Here is a 20000-nt window from a genome sequence, read left to right on the forward strand (position 1 = left end):
ATATATATATATATATATATGTGTATATGTACATATGCAATATAAAACTGAGTATATGACAACGAAAAAAAACGACACATCACAGTGGAAGATCTTTCGCTTTCATTTCATGATATTCTTAAGCAAACTACATGCAACGGAACAAAATGCTGGCAACGAATACCTAGATTTACCGAAAACAACTAAAATTCAAGATCACAACCAATAATATACATAAAAAAGTCATTACTATTCTATTTGTGTGCGCCGGTAATGAACTTGATAAGACTTGACGCTGACATGCCTTCAGCCTTAATGGCTCTTTGCCTGTGAATATCTAGATTTTGAATGAGGCTACCTTGGTTACCAGCTTTGATGAGGAATTTTATCATAACCTTACATATTCTCCTTATAAGGAGGAGAATTCATCTCCATAACTTCCACAACATCGAATAAAGAGCATTGAAATTTTCATTACATTAGAACAATATAGCTCATGCAGCGACAATAAGCTCAACTAAAAACCATATAATCGATTGCATTTAAAACTGTTGTCATTGCAAAGAGAGTTATACGGTAGCTGGAACTGCGATATTCACCTTTCCGTGTCCTCGTTTTAGGGGGATTTAATCAATTACAATTGTTCTTTTTTTTCTAACTCTCTAAAAGAGGTGCCAATAATATATATATATATATATATATATATATATATATATATATATATATATATATATATATTTATATATATATATATATATATATATATATTTATATATATATATATATATATATATATATATATATATATATATATATATATATATATATATATATATATATATGTAAAAGAGTGATGAGACATCAGTATATGGTACAATTATAAAGTGTACACTAATAGTCATTAATAAAAAATATGAAGATTGTGTACTTTACAAGAACAACGCAATTAACTAATGATCTTTTATATAAATTATCGAATGATTTAATGGCACAAAGTTTTATGCACATACAATTACAAAATATGAATAACTGTACAATCAAGCAAGGGTATTTGTTCCATGATTCTTAGAATATGTGGTGCCAAAACTACAGTACACGGGGTCACTGAGGCAGCCGTGGTGCCAAAACTGTGGCACAGCCAGATGATATAGAGCATAAGTTCCATTATCACTATCTGGCGTACAGCAACAATGAATGGCAGCAGAGCAAACAGTATGGCACAAATGTAAGTACAGGCATTCCAATCAAACATAGTTAAAACGAGTGGATGGTATGTGTTCCACGTCAATTAAGTATGGCCACTAGAGTTTGAGGATCCTTAAAACATACCTGTCTCATGCTGTCGAGTAAAAAGTACGGGTAATAAATTGTTAACAATACCGCTTAGACCTTACATAACTACGTTTATGTTTGGATATTCGATACTTACAGAGCTCAGGTATAAATTTTTATCTTACTTAAATTTTTCTTTCTATCACGTACACAGTATTTTTCATTACAGCAAGAATAAGAATACGACATAAAATAAACCATAGCTTAACTATCAAGTAACATGATTCACAGAGTCGCAGGAATTTAATTTATTTCAAAGTGTGATTTTCTGACTTAAGTGAATGAATCTCCCTTTGAAAAAAGTTATAAGTTTCCACTGGATGAAGAAGCGATCCGGTGACCCATTTTGGTAACGTCCCTGACTGGTGATCGCCAGATTAGGGTTCGAGTCCCACTCAAACTCATGAGTTCCTTTAGTGGCTTCAACTTCGCCATCCTTGCGAGCTAAGGTTGGGGGTTTGGGGGAGCCTATTGATCTACCTGCTGAGTCATCAGCAACCATTGCGTGGACCTCCCTGGTCTTGGCATGGATGGAGAGGGGGCTTGGCCGCCGATCATATTTATAAATGGCCAGTCTATAGGGCATAGTCCTGCTTGCTAAGGCGATGTCACTGTCTTTTCCCTCTGCCGGTGATGAGCGACCTTTAAACCTTAAAACTTTATATGCAACTCAAGACAGTCATAGCTTATTCCAAGGAATAAAAGTTGATAAAAAGAAAAAGAGGACGAAAAAAGAAGACGGAAAAAGATTATTATTTCATTTAGCTTTTCGATAAAAATATGAACTAATCTATAAATACGTGATCAAAGTTCCAGTTTCGTTGTCAATTCAACTTCTCAATTATGCAAAAAAATCGTCTATGACATTTATGGATAAACGCTATAAAAAGAAAAGAAAAAATACGAATATCACATGCCCTCCGATAACTGGTTCACATAATGTTAAAAGCTTTGTAAAAAAAAATTCATTTGATAATTGCATTCTGATTTCCACAAATGCAGTTTTACCTTACCACTAACCCAACCCCTCAAAGATCAATTGATAATGTGATGTCGGGTATAAAAAGCGCTTCCTTTCATTTAATTTGTTTTCCAACAATCATATTAAACATTTACTTACAGTCTTAGTATCACGATGATTATAAATGTTATTACCATCATGATTATCATTATTATCATTCCAGTTATTACAAGTCAAGTCTAAACCATAGTAATAAAAACGGAATGGTATAGGCCAAAAAGTTCAAACTGGGATAACTGTCGAACACAGAAAAATATATATAGAGGTAAAAAAACAATCTAGAAACAATTTAAAGAAATTAAATAAAATTAATACCAAATTTAAATAAACATGATAAATAGCAGAATAAATAATGCATAAAAAGAAACCTTTCACCCCAAGTTTAAGTTCTGAAGTTGCCATGATTAGGAGGACTAATCCACTATTTTTTTCACAGCAGAAATAAGACTTCTAGAATACTAGATCCATCAACAGTTTTGTCACGGAAGAATTTCTAGAGAACAGTTAAATAATGTCCTCAGAACATGCAGCATATGAAATACCTGGTGATAACGGGTACAGTATCGGAAGATATGAAAGAAAAATATGACTATAATTATGAAATCAAACAACGTGAATGAGTAGTTCGAACGCCTGAGCTAGAAATTTTTACTTAGATCAGTAATGAGAATCTTGATGGATCATACGTTTTTATCCAAGAAAAAAAATATTCAAAGCATGGTAGAATTCTAGAACCTTAAAATTCCATGGAGATAGACAAATCTACAAACATTTTAAGGATTTTTTTCAGTATAGTACTCTGCAATTGAAGAAGAGTTTGTTACTCGAGTAAATTTACAATTACGAAGGGTACCTAGGATTTTAAGTGAATGGCATGTGGCTAAAGAACCTTTGTCAATGGAAAGATTTGGGTGGAAGGAATTCAATAGCCTAGATATCTAACAACTTTTCTTTACTTAGACAGTTGTTTGAGTTCAACTTCCTTTCTATAATCTATACCATTTACTAATTCTGATCAAATCTCTGTTAGAAGGTCTATACTCTAAAAATGTAACTGATGTACTATAGAGTAACACAATCTACATAGGCAAAGTAAGCTTATGATAAACCAAACATAAAAGTCTGCTTATTCTTTTTAAAGTAACATCAGCTTTAAGTAGTTGTGTATGCATACTAAAGAATATAACTATAATTCGATTATGTATAAACTCTAAAAGTTACCCTGAAATTTAGAAGTCTTATTTCTAAATGAAATCAAATATTATCAACCAGAAACATTAATCACATCTAAGGTAGGCAAACTGTATCTGTAAAATACCAATACAAAATATAATCATTATGTCATTTCAAGGGTTTTCTAGCCCTTTAAGAAGGGACTATAACATAAATAACCAGTAGACGATACAGATGATCATAAAACAAAGTACGTGTAAGAATATCTAATTAACATTACTGTATGAACAGGCAATACTGCCTGAAAATAGATGCTACCAATAACGGAATCTTAACTGCCGACCACTGAAGTAGTAGGCTAACGGTTTATCCCTTTTACACAGTTAGAAGAGAAACATCCACTGTACAACAGCAGGTCTGTAATCACATGATCGGCATGTCTGTAATCAAATCATGTAATACTTCACACGGAACTGAGGTTTCACTCACTCACAGCAACCAAACGCAGTCCCCCCCCCCCCTTGGAATGCGGGTATTTTTAATCCTCCTTCCTATTAAGTCATAGGAATTGTACAGTTGGCTTCATTAATTCTGGTACACCTGACGTGAAGCCAAGGAGCGCCTGACAGCTGTACAACAAAGTCGCTAAGTTTGTAAATAATTCACAACTGCCAGACGTCTCCTTGGCTTCACACGAAGTGTACCGGCATTAATAATGCGAACTGTACACAGCATAAACAGTAAAGTTGATACCTTTTTAAACAAGATAAATCTTATGTACTCTCTTGATAAACATATTTTGGGGAGTGCTTATGAATCAAAATACAATAATTGCTTAAAATCATTATTTTCTATGAATGCATGAAATATGGCAGAAACGAGTATCGTATTCCGCATTCACTTAAAAATTACTGTTGCAAAAACTTAAGGGAAAAATAGTTAGGAAAAGTTTGTAAAATGGCAGCAAAAAAAAAAAAACATTCAGAAATCTAGAAACCGATAATTACAGAAATGACGATGATAGACCTTACAGATTTTACGCTGAAACTAATATAGCTATTTAATATTCTAATATGACACTTCATAACAGCATACACGTCTGAAATCTTTACACTTCGTGTAGTCACATTCCACACGCAAATTATCTACACTATCTTAGAGAGAGAGAGAGAGAGAGAGAGAGAGAGAGAGAGAGAGAGAGAGAGAGAGAGAGAGAGAGAGAGAGAGCGCTCAATACAACCGAGGAAACGTTATCCATAATACTGAAAAGGGCATTACAGCTCATCTATTGCAAATCACATGCAGAACTTACAGAAGGAACTAAAATAACTGGTATCTTTTCCACAGCAGGGGCTTTACCATTCGACAAAAATAAACTTTCATGCATATCAGGTTTAACAACAGCAGTCATCCAGATGCGAGACACTAAATGTTACGGGAATAAGAAATTAGGTCACCACATTACCTTTCCCGAGTATTACACCAGTTGTGTTATGTTAACATAAGGCTCACTTTAGTGAATATCGAAACAAACTATCAGTACTTTTTTCACTGTGATTACCAGATCTCTAGTGACCTCGATTGGAGAGACAGGTGATCAAGTGGACAGCATGCGATGAATGCTTATAAAGAAGTAAAACTGCGATAATTTGTCGTCTGAAAGTCAGAGAGAGAGAGAGAGAGAGAGAGAGAGAGAGAGAGAGAGAGAGAGAGAGAGAGAGAGAGAATGTGAAGGATTTATCAGAATATTCTCCCCCGAAAGAAGAAGCAAAGCAAACACAACTGAAGACAGTCATAGCTCACTCCAGGGAATGAAAGCTGGCGAAAAGAAAAAAAGGGAGGAAAAAGATGATGGGTACTCTTCTGAAGGATTTGGAAAACTTTAATTCTAAAGAAATAACAAGAAGAACACCCCTCGTATCCCTTTCGTTCATTTTTCTTCATTAAGCATGGAGCAAAATCCTCTACTGGACACGACCATTTAATGAAGATGGATAAGGCTAAATTTAACTACGTATCTTACCAACCCCGTCCAACCCCTACCCCATCCAACCCACACTTTCAACCCTACCACACACCGGGACTCTCTCCCTTCCAGTTTGCGGATCTTTGAAGCCAAAACTGCGGCGGAAGGGGACGACAGCAGGACCCCCGGAAACGTGGGGTCTTAATGTCTGGCTTGATGAAAGAAACGAAGCCATCAGTCATCATCGGGGTTCTTTCCAGCCCGTTCCTCTCCCGTTTGTGTCTGCAACAGTATTGCTATTTCATTCCCTGTTCAGTCATCAGTCATTGTTACTTCTGTTCACAGGAGACCGAAATAGATTGTCATTTATAAAGTAAAGGGTTCATAGTTATGTGGAAAGACTAAGAGACATAAACGCAATTAAGCCAATAAATGACTTGAATCTTAGAGAGGAATTAAATTCAAATAATTCAAACTTAATTAAAACTATTTCTTAGAAGAAATCTTATTCAATATAAAGGCAAGTGCACCAAAACTCTTAATTTATTCCGATCTTAAATAATAGGAATAATAGGAACCGTCGATCGTTTTCAAAAACATTCGTGAGTACAATTTATGATTCAGGAATGACAAGTGCTAATAAATTACCACAGATTCCTTGGTTTTAATTGATACACGTTTTAAAAACCAGTTCAAATAAAAACCCAAAGAAAAGCTGAATCTGTACGTTTTTAAGAATGGAACTGACTATGTTACAAAATCTATTTTCGTTTTCAATTGTTTCTGATCCAATGCATTTTCATTATTGGAGAGCAGCGACAACAACAACAACAACAACAACAACAACAACGACAATAATAATAATAATAATAATAATAATAATAATAATAATAATAATAATAATAATAATAATAATAATAATGATCAATTCTCCTAATTCTAGTGCCTTACACTAAGGACGACAATAATAATAATAATAATAATAATAATAATAATAATAATAATAATAATAATAATAATGTTTAATTCTCTTAATTCTAGTGCCTCACACTAAGGACGACAATAATAATAATAATAATAATAATAATAATAATAATAATAATAATAATAATGTTCAATTTTCTTAATTCTAGTGCCTTACACTAAGGATAATAATAATAATAATAATAATAATAGTAATAATAATAATAATAATAATAATAATAATAATAATAATAATAATATGCTCAATTCTCTTACTTCCAGTGCCTCCAGACATAGTCGACCAAGAAAGTTCGGGAGATCTCATAGCCCAAGAAGGCAATGACGTCAAATTACGATGTCGTGGCCGTGGGTCACCCAAGCCTACGGTGACGTGGAAGCGGGAAGATGGGAGAAATATTACAGTCGATAAATCGACCTCAGGTAAGTGACACCTCATCAACATATATCTTTAATCGTCCTGAAGCCTCACACTGTTTTTTTTTTCTACATACTGTATGACTATTGTTTACATGGGTGAAGGATGACTAATCACATGTCTGTATACAAACCAGTTTCAAAAAACTAAAGTGAGGAAAAGTGGAAAGGAAATAATGTAAGTTACATCCTGAAATGAATTGACGGACTTGCTGCCTGAATCGAAGCATGGAGATGAGGGCAATAGAAGGGAAGGGATTATTCTTATAGGCAGTTCAGGGTAAATGTTCCAGGATTTGGTAAAAAATTGGACTTACTTCTTGAACTTAGTGTACAACAGTTTTACAGTATTCTTCTACCTTGAATAATTAATTTGAACACAGACTGGTACAATAAAAACTCTTGAAGAATGGAGGCTGCAACCATAGACTTCTGCTACACACTTCGACATTCGGGATGCGAAATCCATGATTTCTATGTGAGCGATTTGGGGATTGCTTCTTCTTTATGTGTCCACTCATCAACACTTCTTCTTGGTAATTTCTCCTTCATCGTAGATAATCTTATACCTCCTGGCTGAAAGGTAAAATTGTTGGCAGATAGGGAACTCGGTCCCATCGTTGTCCGGCTTTGGACACTTAGAAAATTTCTTCTTGTTAACTTGACGTTTAGTAAGTGCAGGCCAATTCTGCACTTGGTGTGGGGCCTCACCCCAGGACGGGGGAGAAGGGACAACCGACTCTGGTGGTTTACTTAGGAAAGAGCTCCTCTTCTATCCCATCATCGGCTTAAGTAGCTTAGAATAAGGGGGTTATAATTACATCACGTTATGTGACTGTTCTTGGGTTTTATTGGTCCCCTTTTCTGACGTAATGATAACGTCATACATTCCTTTGTATCACTTCCTGCTTCCCGGCAGGCGGCGAACCGGCGTGCATTTCTGTTGCGCGAGTCACTCAATATGTTTCATCGTTTGGCCGGGATGTTTTAGCGAACTAAACGCAATATAAGCACTTTTCACAAACATTAGCTTTCGAGTACCATTTGACTTCAATTTCTTTTCTCTCTCTCTCTCTCTCTCTCTCTCTCTCTCTCTCTCTCTCTCTCTCTCTCTCTCTCTCTCTCTCTCTCTCTCTCTCTCTCATTATTTATTTCAATGTCTCTCTATCGTTTAACTAACGAATAAAAATTCATAAAATACTTCATCAAAAACACATATCAATTATTCAAAGTGAAATTTTCTCCTTTACACGACACCACTCGGTCACGTACCTGAATTCCTGTGGAATTCACATCTTATTAACTCATTTCATGGTTTACCCAAAAATAATTCATCAATAAATCATCATCACCAAAAGAAAATACATCTCAACACAATAAATCAAAATCATCATCATCAAAAGAATATGGATCTTAGCACAATAAATCAAAATCATCATCAGAAGAAGAAAATCAACATCAATCCTTTTTAAAATAATGCAATTGCATACATTTATCATCAATATATATTCAGGAAAAACTTCCTGTTCCGTTCAAATAATTCAACACAATATTGAAACATTATTTTTCTTAATTCTTGATAATGGAATATTTAACCCATAATTCACTGGGTACGTAAGGCTAAATTAATAATGTCTTCTGTGATCAACTGTGCAAGTAATTATGAAATGCCTTTACATGTAACTTCTATTCAATTCATATTTTCCATTACCTATGACCTCAAAATCTCGGTCTTATTGATGTAAACACAAAAATCATTTCTTCAATACAATGCAATAAATGGCAGAAAATAAATGTTCAAACATTCATATCATCAATTCAAATCAATCAAAATATTTCTACAATAAAAATAATTATGTGTCTTGCACATTATCACTCATCAAGAGTATTACTTCTTTGTAATCAGTATTAATAAACATTTGTTAACATCATTATGGTACCTTATTTACTCATCAATGTCATCATGATAAATCATTGTTATTTAACGGCATCAAAAGAAACATTTCTCACCCTCTTATAAAAATGCATCAAAAAGTATTCAACTTCTTGTCATAAAATAATGAGTAAAACCAAAACTCAAACATATCAATGTCTTAAATCATCAAATATCATAATCATTTCATAATAAGAAACATATTCAATACATAACAAAAACATGTTTATGAATTTGAATCTTATTTGCACCTTGTCTGCATATTATTTTTATCTCAAGAGCTTCAATTCTCAAACATATTGCCTTCAGAAGGATATTCATGAAATTCAAGTGACAGGAAACTCAACATTTCAATGTTTAAACTTTTCGTTAAAAGAAATCATTTGCAGACTGTCTCAATTAAAATATCTTATTTATCATTTCTTTCAAGGATTCATCTATTACACAGGCATAAAAATCAATTCGTGTGTTTCCACACTCACTCTTTTTAACTTCAAAAGGAAAGGGTTCAATGATTATAACTCTCCATATGTACTTAACTGTACACTATTTCCTGTGTAATTATTATGGGACTAAAATACCCCTTTGAGACATTCAACTTCTAAGTTCATTATTGGTGCACATTTTATCTTTTAATTACTTGAATCTTTTCTTTCTACAATTTGTTAGTTATACTCACTTTATTTTTAACACATTGCTCATCTTTTATATCAAAGATTGTTTTGATTTTTATCCTTTCTTCATAATTAATCAAGTTAACTTAATCAACATCAAAACATAATAAAATTCATTGTATACATGCATGTTTATCATTATTACACGTGTTACACAAAAAATATTAATCAATGCATCGCCTATAAAAATGCAATAATTATTCTTTTGCTCTAATGGCATCATTATTTAATCAAACTTGCAAAAAACAAATAATACATTTGTAAATTATCAACCACCTATGGGTTTATATTTCATCTGTCTTCATTAATCATAACGTTATCAAAAACATTTCATCTTAGTTTGCAATTCAATACTCTATGTGGTCCCTTTATTAATCGTTTGGAGACATTTATTATTTGGACCTTCTTTGTTGATTACGGAATACATATTCAAAACGTATCATAATAAAAATATTTCATGCATTTGTTACCCTCAATATTTGTATGAGTGCCCAGATATTTTTATTTCATTTCCCAAGGAGTTTAGTAGTCTTTCTTAAATCTACCCAACATCTGAGGTTTCCCATATACCGAGTTATTTCAAAGTAAATTTGTTCTCTTCAAGTAATTATTGGTCTATATATAGTTCGCAGGACATCCTCAACCCCTTTCTATTATTTTATTTGCCCCTTTTTCTCTATTTGAACTTGACCTGTCATGACTTATTTCACCCTTCTTACTTTAAGAAAAATATTGCACAGTTTCCATTAATCACTAGTAAATTTGGGTGCATTGCCTGAGAGAATATCTATAGACAAGAATGATTAGTTATTTATCCTGGTCTCAAATTATACTGTTAATTACTCACCCCTTTCTTTGTTAAATCAAGTTTTATGTAGACCAGCATGTTTTTATCATTTGTCAAGTTTTGGGAACAAAGTCCCTGGTAGTCCATTGGTACCACCACTATGGGATTAAGAAAATGTAATCGTAATTTCTAAAGGATTCTTACCTTTACATGACCTTTATACTTTTTATATGTAGGCTTTAATTTTACAATCTCAAACATTTATGTTAGGTCAAAAATTGATTCATCATTAAACTCATTCTTTGATTACTGGATGTCCTACTAACTTGAGCATGAGTTTTTGTTAGTACTTGGTTAGTATGTCAGGAATTTCTATTCATGAACAAGTATTTCTCCCTATTCTTTGTATGTATTCCGTTAAGCAATATGCAATCCTGTTCTATGATTCTTATTTTGGGAGTAATTTACTTACAACATTTGTATTAACCTTTGGTTTCTCTTGATCTATTTTAATTCTTCCTAAATCGAAGTTTCTTACCTGACAACTGAAACAAAATATTGGTAGTTATATTTCTTTTATTATCTTCCTGTCTTTTTAAATAATCCTTCTTTTATCATCTTAAACCTACCAATAATGTAATTATCCTGGACAAACATCCAGCACTTCAAGGATCCTTAGATTCCTTTTATTCTTTCATCAACAATAGTCCTTCTTGGACAGCAAAATCACAATCATTTTTATGATTAATAAGTACATATACTCTATGCCCTAAACAAATTTCTAAACTTCTCTAGACCATTATTTGGATAATCTATCCTACTCGGTTATTTTTCATTTAAGACTACTCTCATGACTCATTGCCCTTTTTCGGGTTTCACTTTTTCAATGAGACATTTCTTTTTTTATATTTATGAGGCTTCACACATTACTTTTATAACTCCTGGTTAAGAGATCGGGTTAAGGTAATGTAGGATCAAAAATTAATTTCTCTTCATTATTTATAGCCTTCTATTTCATTTGCACACTACATATTTTTTAGGTTAACTTTATTTTAAGGCTTGGCTAAATTAGCAAATGCTGCTTATTATTCCCTAAGATCCTATCATTCCTAAAAAATCTTCTATACTGTCAAATCTTAGTGGAGCAGGATTTCCCCTTTAACCCTTGTTTCTCTACATATCTTAAATCTATCTACACTTTATTACTTACCCTATTCAAATCTAGGGATGGGTCACTCTTTAAACTGATTCTCTATCCTGCAATTCTCCCTCTTTCTAGACTAGTTCTATTATTTTAATGGCTCTATATTCTTACTATACTTAGTAACATCATTCTAAAGGCTTGTTCATTCTGTCTCCAATTCTAGATCATCATTTTGTCAATAGTTAGAGAAGCTGAGGTGAGCCCGTCGACTTCACTCTAATTTCTAACATTCTTCAAAAATGCTAATAGCCGTGAATGGCTTGTATTCTTTGACCATGGTACTTACAATATTATCTATGTATTTTACTCCTCAATAACCGAGCCAAACATCATTTATTATCGGGATAAACATTTCATTTATATTCTATATTTTAATTTTACTTATGATGATTTAACTAGTCTAACTTCTATCCTCTTTGGGTAATATATCTCGAGAGATTTATAAGGAGACTTTATTAATTCATTTTAACACTCACAGTGTTCCTTATGGGGCGTTGGTTGATAGGTAATATTTCATGCTTTGTACCGGTATATAAAAAGTTTTAATAAGTTTTGGCAGGTTCTGGCGCCGATGTTTCTATTCTATTCTGCCTAACCTATCGCCTGCAATGGCTAATCTCTGCCTATTTCTTATCTATCCCTACTTCTATGCTCCTTATGCTAAATTATACCCCTTTCTGATTACCTAACTGTAATCTCTACTCCTTTATTTTAGAAGTCATTACCCGTCATTCAGACAAGTTATTTTATTCGGATTAGTATTAATTAATTAGTGTGCATTTTTTTCCTTCATCTGAACTGCATTATTGTCTCTTTTGACAGACTCTGGCATCCTATTTTTAGTTAACCTGTTTTCTTTATATCTGCGGGTTATTTTTATTTAGGCATCAGTATGACTTCTCTAGCTAAATTCTAGCTTTTTATATTTTCAGTACTGATCAGACTTTATATTTCCTTAATAGCATCATAGCTCATCTATTACTCATATGCCTATATCTTCATTTATATTCTTTCTGCCTATAGCAGCATAATTCTATAAGCCTAAAGCTTCATTAGCCTATGACATCTATTTCTTGGAATTTCCTTTTGTACAACTGGTATCTGGAAGAATTTATTCATTAATGTATGCACTGATAAATATCACACGGCATTTTATCCATTTAAGCTGCCACCATTTTATGATGCGTTGTGGGGCAAAATCTATGTCTTTATTAAGCACCACTTTAATATTATTTTAATTAATAAAAGTTATTCAATCATTCATATCAGTGCAAATAATTATTTATATTTAGTCCCTCAAGAGAGTGGGTGATGGTAAAATGCTGTATAGTTCCTTAACGTTACTTCTTGAACTTAGTGTACAACAGTTTTACAGTATTCTTCTACGTTGAATAATTAATTTAAACACAAACTGGATCAATAAAAAAAACTCTTGAAGATTGGAGGCTGCAACCGTAGACTTCTGCTACACACTTCAGCATTCGGGATGTGAAATCCATGATTTCTATGTGGCCGATTTGGGGATCGCTTCTTCTATAAGTGTCCACTCATCGACACTTCTTGGTAATTTCCCCTTCATCATAGATAATCTTAAACCTCCTGGCTGAAAGGTAAAATTGTTGGCAGATAGGGAACTCGGTCCCATCGTTGTCTGGCTTTGGACACTTAGAAAATTTCTTGTTAGACGTTTAGTAAGTGCAGGCCAATTCTGCACTTGGTGTGGGGCCTCGCCCCAGGACGGGGGAGAATTGACAACCGACTCTGGTAGTTTACTTAGGAAAGAGCGCCTCTTCTATCCCATCATCACTTAATTAGCTTTGAATAAGGGCGTTGTAATTACGTCACGTCATGTGACTGTTCTTGGGTTTTATTGGTCCCCTCTACTGAGTAATGGTAACGTCATACATTCCTTTGTGTCACTTCCTGCTTCCCAGCAGGCGGCGAACCGGCGTGCATTTCTGTTGCGCGAGTCACTCAATATGTTTCATCGTTTGGCCGGGATGTTTTGGCGAACTAAACGCAATATAAGCACTTTTCACAAACATTGGCTTTCGAGTTACATGACATATATATATATATATATATATATATATATATATATATATATATATATATATACACATATATATATATATATGTATGTATATGTGTATATATATGTATGTATATATATATATATATATATGTATATATATATATATATATATATATATATATATATATATATATATATATACACACACAAAAAAAATTGATGCTTCAAATTCTATCTGCTAATCATATCATCTTAATATACTATTAGCTTCATTGTCTTTCCCTTATAATAAAGTATTCTAATAGTATGAAAGCCCCCAAGCCATAAAATAGCAACCCACTCTCAAAAACATTGTTATTAGACGTTCTCTAAAATATTAGCATTCGCTGCTAATTCATACACTAACTCTCAACACTAAAAGATATGAATAACAATAAAGATAATATTGTAATGGTAATGATAAAGCATGCTAATATATACATATATATATATATATATATATATATATATATATATATATATATATATATATATACATATATATATATATATATATATATATATATATATATATATATATATAGATATGAGAGAGAGAGAGAGAGAGAGAGAGAGAGAGAGAGAGAGAGAGAGAGAGAGAGAGAGAGAGAGAGAGAGCAAAGCTGAAGACAGTTGCTGATTTGCCTGGAACAAGAATAATTACAATATTTGTTTCGCTTTTAATAAGCTACATGCTCAAAGTAATTTAATGCCTTGCATAGACTAGACATATATACTCATGTATTCAATTGACATGGAATCTTTCCCTCTGTCTTGTTAAATTAATAAGTAATAACTTAAGTGGCAACAGACACCTTCACCCCAGACTCAAAGCTCTTTTCCATTTATCTTTCTTGTTCGGAACCTATCCGGAATCATACCTTCCTCCGTGTCTCTGCCAGGAATAATCTCCTGTGAGGAATAATCTCCTGTGGACTATTATAGGAATAAATAGCCAATTTTCCTATCATTAAAACATATTAAATCTGTTTGCGTTAGTATCCTTGAGTAGAACAGTTGTAACGTTAAGTTTTACTCACTCCACAACCAACATCCAATATCTTTGTTATACTATATCTATCTCTACAATAATATAATTGGAATTTAGGAATTATACCATTAGTGCAGTATCTATTAATAATCAGTTATTAAAATTTGAAATTAAAGGCTAACATGCATTGGAGGGATGCGATTATAGGTCTTCATAATTTAGCTTCCAAGAAACTGAATACTTTCTTCAGGTGCTAGATGTCCTTCTCCAAATACCTCCCCAAGATTTATGTAGCAATTATTAGTCATTATTTGGGGTACTACAAACTTATCAGAGCAGGATTAAATCAGAAGGATTCCATGTAATTTATGGTTCAATTCTCAACTTCAAATTGGATTCACATTTTCATCACGCCAGTGTTTGTTCTTTGTTTGATAGAAACTATTGTGAACGTTACTTCTTCGTTCACTACCAGCTGGATCCTTGCTTCATGCCACTCACTTCTAGATTCCGAAATTATCTGACTTTTCCTATATTACAGCAAATAATTTAAAAACACCTCATTTTAAAAAGCGTGTTTGTCATCACATTAAAATAGGAAGACCATTTAAAGATTTACCGTGGAAAGGAATTTTGCCCCGCCAGCTAATTTTGTTTTTATGCAAATAAATTATCCTTAAAATTATATTAATGTTTAAAAATATTTTTCCCACGTTTAAGGACACAGATAAAGAATTTCCCCCATATTGCACGAGGTTTCTTTGTAAAATACATTTTTTGTTAATGGAAGATTTTCTTCATTTTTTCCCTGTATGCATATGTGCGTGCCCGTCTGTGTGTGGGAGTGTGAGAGAAACAGAGGTAATTTACTGAAAGCGAGCTGCCAAACTTTCATTAGACTTTATTCGGTCGTATCACTGCGACATCTCCACAATATTTGTTCATACTCCTCTGTGGAAGTTTCACTTCTCCACTTTCTTTTTTACTATGTGATACAAAAATAATTTTCGCGTTAGGGTTTTAATTAAATTCACAAGACTACAATGCCACCTCATAATTATTAGGATTCAGGAGTGTTCACTTGCACGAATACTCAAACATTTGCTAGTTTTGCGATAGCTGATGGAATAACATTCTACTAAAGAAACACATAATATAACCTTTTGGAATTTCCCGAAATAATAACTAAATTATATACGGGGTTAGTATAACTACTTCAAAATTTTGAACGTAAAATGGGATCTACCAGTTTTTACGAAATGTAAGAAAAAAATCAATAATCTATACTGGAAAGTTTGGAAAATAAATTAAAGATTTTCAATTAATGCTACATCTTGGCATACATTTTTCCTTTGTGAATTTAAGTCCTGATTTACATCATCTCAGATATGTACCTGATTATACTTGCTATACTACAGAATACTTTAGCGAATAAAACAAAAATTTCGAAAAATAAGTAAAAAAAATAAATGTTCCCAGGAAATACTAGCGAGTTCCAGGACTCCAAATATAAACATGAAATCTTGCGATGTATATCATGTTGGGGAACCAGCGAAAAAAAAAAAAAAAGTTATAATTACTTCTCTTTTTAATGGTGGGGGTGGGGTGAAATTTGCCTCAAGTGCGCAAATAATTATAAATGTATGATCTCTCTTCATAGCAAATAAAAAGTAAAGTCAATGTAGTATGCTATATTCAAGATACGGGAAGGTTCAAGTGCCATAACAATGTCTAAACAATACCATTTATGAGCTGTTGATCATCTAAAGCGTGCATGCCATACTCAAGCTCACATACATAATCAGCGAGGCAGAATGCGTCGCACATTCATCATATAAAACCGCTAGTAATTTAAGATACCAAATAACAACAAGTATCATAGATCTCTAAAATCTTCTTAACACGTGAAATATATAAAGTCGTTTATGGCTATGACATTAACAATAAATATATTGTTGCCAGGTTGACAGGCAAAGAATAACTTTCATTACGACATTTTTATATAACTGCATGGGAACGTCATTCATATTCTGATGACAAAGCACATATCAATAACAATTACCAACTGGTTTCATCTCTCGGCCAATAATGACTAGTGAAATAACTGAAAGTATAAAGACACTCATTGAATATTGCTTGATACGTAATTGAAAACATGTATATTTTTCCTGGAAAAGACAACAAGACATGAATATCTACCTTTTTCAAGATCGGCTGACGTCGATGACAATAGGAATTATAATAAAAGTTTATAGATATCAATCAATCAAGTTCGACTATGTAAAAAAAAAAAAAAAAAAAAATTATTAATGAACTTACCTCTGATTGTGAATGCAAATCTGCCCCATTTGAAAAGACAGGGGAAGTTGAAGAGTTCAAGCTATAATTGGAATATGAGTTGATCGAACAACTTGAATCTAAACAATTTATTTACACAAGGCACCTGTAGCGACAGCAAGTTGAGTTTGAGTCTCCTAGTCAAATAGGTTTTGAAAGTTGACCCCAAACAAATGCCAATGAGGAAGGCGGACTGTTTACAATAGAAATATAGATTTATGTTGGAAGTGGATATATATATATATATATATATATATATATATATATATATATATATATATATATATATATATATATACATACATACCTGTATATATATATATATATATAATATATATATATATATATATATATATATATATATATATATATATATATATATAATATATACAGCCATACATGTTTATGCATGCTCGTATGTGTGAGCACGTAAATATTGCAGCAAGTACTCCAAGAACTGCTGATGAGTCTTTTGTGTAGGCAAATGAGGAGAATGATCCACAATTCTTCAGTTAAAAGATGAACGTGGAAGTGACTGTCGAGACGTTTTTTCTCTGGAGCAGCACCCCAAAATAAAATTTGACTGACAACTATACTATATCATCTAGTTAATCACAGTCGCAACATGGATGTTATTCACTGATTAAGTTACAAAGCACAGTGAGATTTTTACTGATGTAACGATAAAGTGCTCCGCTGTGCGAATGGGCTGTTAGGCAAGAGGAACTTTATTAAACAGATAACGCATTTAATTACAAGTAATCGCAAGCAAGAACGTTACAAAAATTCAAACCAGCTAATGCATGAAAAGGTAAACTTAAACAGGTTCTATTATCAGCACAGGGGGGAGAGCGTGATATACAAATAAAATAGGAAATACTATTACAGTATACGAGCCTATGGGAAAAACGTGCGGTACATGGCTTTCCCCCCCTTATAAAGATACATGTGAAATAAGGTGCCCTGTTCTGCAGAGGCACACTGTAGGCAGGTAATTTTGGAGAAGATATGCAGGTTTAAGGTGATCAATGGAGTCCCAATTATCTTTACCATGAATGTTAGTTAAGAAAGCCTTCGTTGTTCATTGGATCGTGAGGAGAGGACCCGTGTAAGGGTGAGTTAGCTGTGGCTTGCTAGTGTTGTTGCACAGAAAAACGTGCAATACCTTGTGCTGGGGCTTGTAAGTCTGGAGGCATGGAGTAAATTTTCCCACAACATGACGTAGGCACTGGAGGAGGTTGCCAACAGAAAAAAAATTGGCAGAGACAGCCAATGTGTCGCCATACACCATTTCAGCTACCTAGACAACCAAGCCATCTTCAGAAGTAGTGGTCGCTAGTCCCAGAGTGCCAAGAGAAGCTTGATAAACCAGTTGGAGTCATTGTATCAGGATGTCAAAGCTGCTTTGATGGCCAGATGAAAATGTTCAACCTTTCCTTGGCTGTAGGGTTATAGACTGTTGTCTGATGTAGAGTGATGCCAAGGAGGTTCGCTAATGATGTCCACAATTAAGACGTAAAACTGGTTCTCCTGTCAGAAGTAATAGGCTCAGAGATACCAAATCTCGCTCTCCACCCTGAGAGTATGACAGCTGTACATGAGGCAGATGTTGCAGTTTACATAACAATGACTTAAGGCCAGTGACTGGAGTGGTCAATGACAGTACACATGTAAAATTGTCTTTCTAATGTAGATAGGGGACATACTACATGTGGGCAAAATGACGCTGAGGTTGAGGGAAGGTGCCCACTCCTGAATCCGTGGATTGATGTACTTATGAAGTTTGACAAGAAGTAAAAGCGCAAACCCAATCCTCAGCATCCTTAGTAATGCAGCACCAAATGAGCTTTTTCTTCAGTACCTGTGAAGTAAATCGGTGCGATGGATGTGAAGTCCATGAATGAAATCAAACACTTGATGGCACAAGGAGGCAGGTATCCATAGTCATGGTCTGCCACTACTGATGTCACAATGGAGGGATGTGTCGGATATCCTACATGCTTTGTACTTTGAATTTTTTCATTGGGCTTCTGCTAAGGCCTTTTAATGTAATTCCAGGTGAAAGGCAGCCACTGTATTTCTTGACAAGGCATAGGCAACGGGATTCATTTTCCCAGGGACGTGTTGAAGGGTGCAATTATATTAAGACATGGCGGAGAGATGTCAGCATTTACGGGTGGACCAGGCATCGGACTGTTGAGTGAAGGCATGCACCAGAAGCATGTGGTTCATGCAAATAAAGAAGGGTGTACCTTCTAAGAAGTGGCGAAAGTGATGGACAGTCAAATGCACTACCAGCAATTCATGATCCAAGGTGGAGTAGCCAGATTCAGCCTTGGACAGTTTCCTACTGAAGAAGGCCAATGGGCAGTGCAAGCCATCGACCACCTGCTCGAGCACTGCATCAATAGCGATGTTGCTGGCATTGTTGGAGAGAAAGAGAGGGACATGTGGCATGGGAAAACTGAGAGCAGCAGCGGTTGATAGGGCATTCTTTGCATTGCAGATGGCCACTTCATGAAGGGGACCCCACTTCAGGTCTTTTGGTTTGCCCTTAAGGGAGGCGTAGAGGGGACCAAGAGTAGTAGCAATGGCCGGCAGGAACCCGTGATAATAGTTGATCATGCTCAAGAAATCTTGCAGTTCTGAACAGCTGCTACCTTTACAGGGAGGGGGTGGACTCCTTCAGGAGTGATGTGATGCCCGAAGAACAATAATTCGTTGATGCCAAAGGTACACTTGTTGTGCCAGACTACAGAGCTGTTTTGTTGTAGGAGGTTGAGAACATAGATATTCCTCTTTGGGGGAAGAGAACATAAGTGTGTCATCCACATAACATGCACAAAAGGGGAGGTCCCCTAAGGTGCCGTCCATAAAGCGTTGAAAAGTAGCCCAGAATTACGAAAGCCAAAAGAGGAATAATTGTAGGTGTATGTACCGAGGGGGTGGTTATGGCAGTTTTGGGGATGTCTTCTGGGGTCATGGGCACCTGAAAATACCTATTCAGGAAATGTGAGTGTGGAAAAAACTTTAGTTTTGTGCAAGTAGGAGGTAACATCGGCAATGCTTGCGAGGGGGTAGTGACCAAGTTCTGTCTGCAAACTCATACGCCAGTAATCCCCACACAGATG

The 20000-nt window shown here is 34.3% G+C and overlaps 1 protein-coding gene and 1 long non-coding RNA gene across 6 annotated transcripts in view; one reads left to right on the plus strand and one right to left on the minus strand.

Moving 5' to 3' along the window:
• LOC137627478 (lachesin-like) overlaps positions 1-20000 on the plus strand; it is a 770122-nt gene that overhangs the window by 655953 nt on the left and 94169 nt on the right. For all 3 annotated transcript variants that reach the window (XM_068358565.1, XM_068358580.1, XM_068358573.1), the window contains exon 6: positions 6717-6875. In XM_068358565.1, the coding sequence (XP_068214666.1) occupies positions 6717-6875 (159 nt within the window). The remainder of the gene's footprint in view (positions 1-6716; positions 6876-20000) is intronic.
• The window catches only part of LOC137627501 (uncharacterized), a 742199-nt gene that overhangs the window by 506380 nt on the left and 215819 nt on the right, over positions 1-20000 (minus strand). The gene's annotated exons all lie outside the window — the stretch shown is intronic.

This window comes from Palaemon carinicauda, chromosome 2, assembly GCF_036898095.1.
Source record: "Palaemon carinicauda isolate YSFRI2023 chromosome 2, ASM3689809v2, whole genome shotgun sequence".
NCBI lineage: Eukaryota > Metazoa > Arthropoda > Malacostraca > Decapoda > Palaemonidae > Palaemon > Palaemon carinicauda.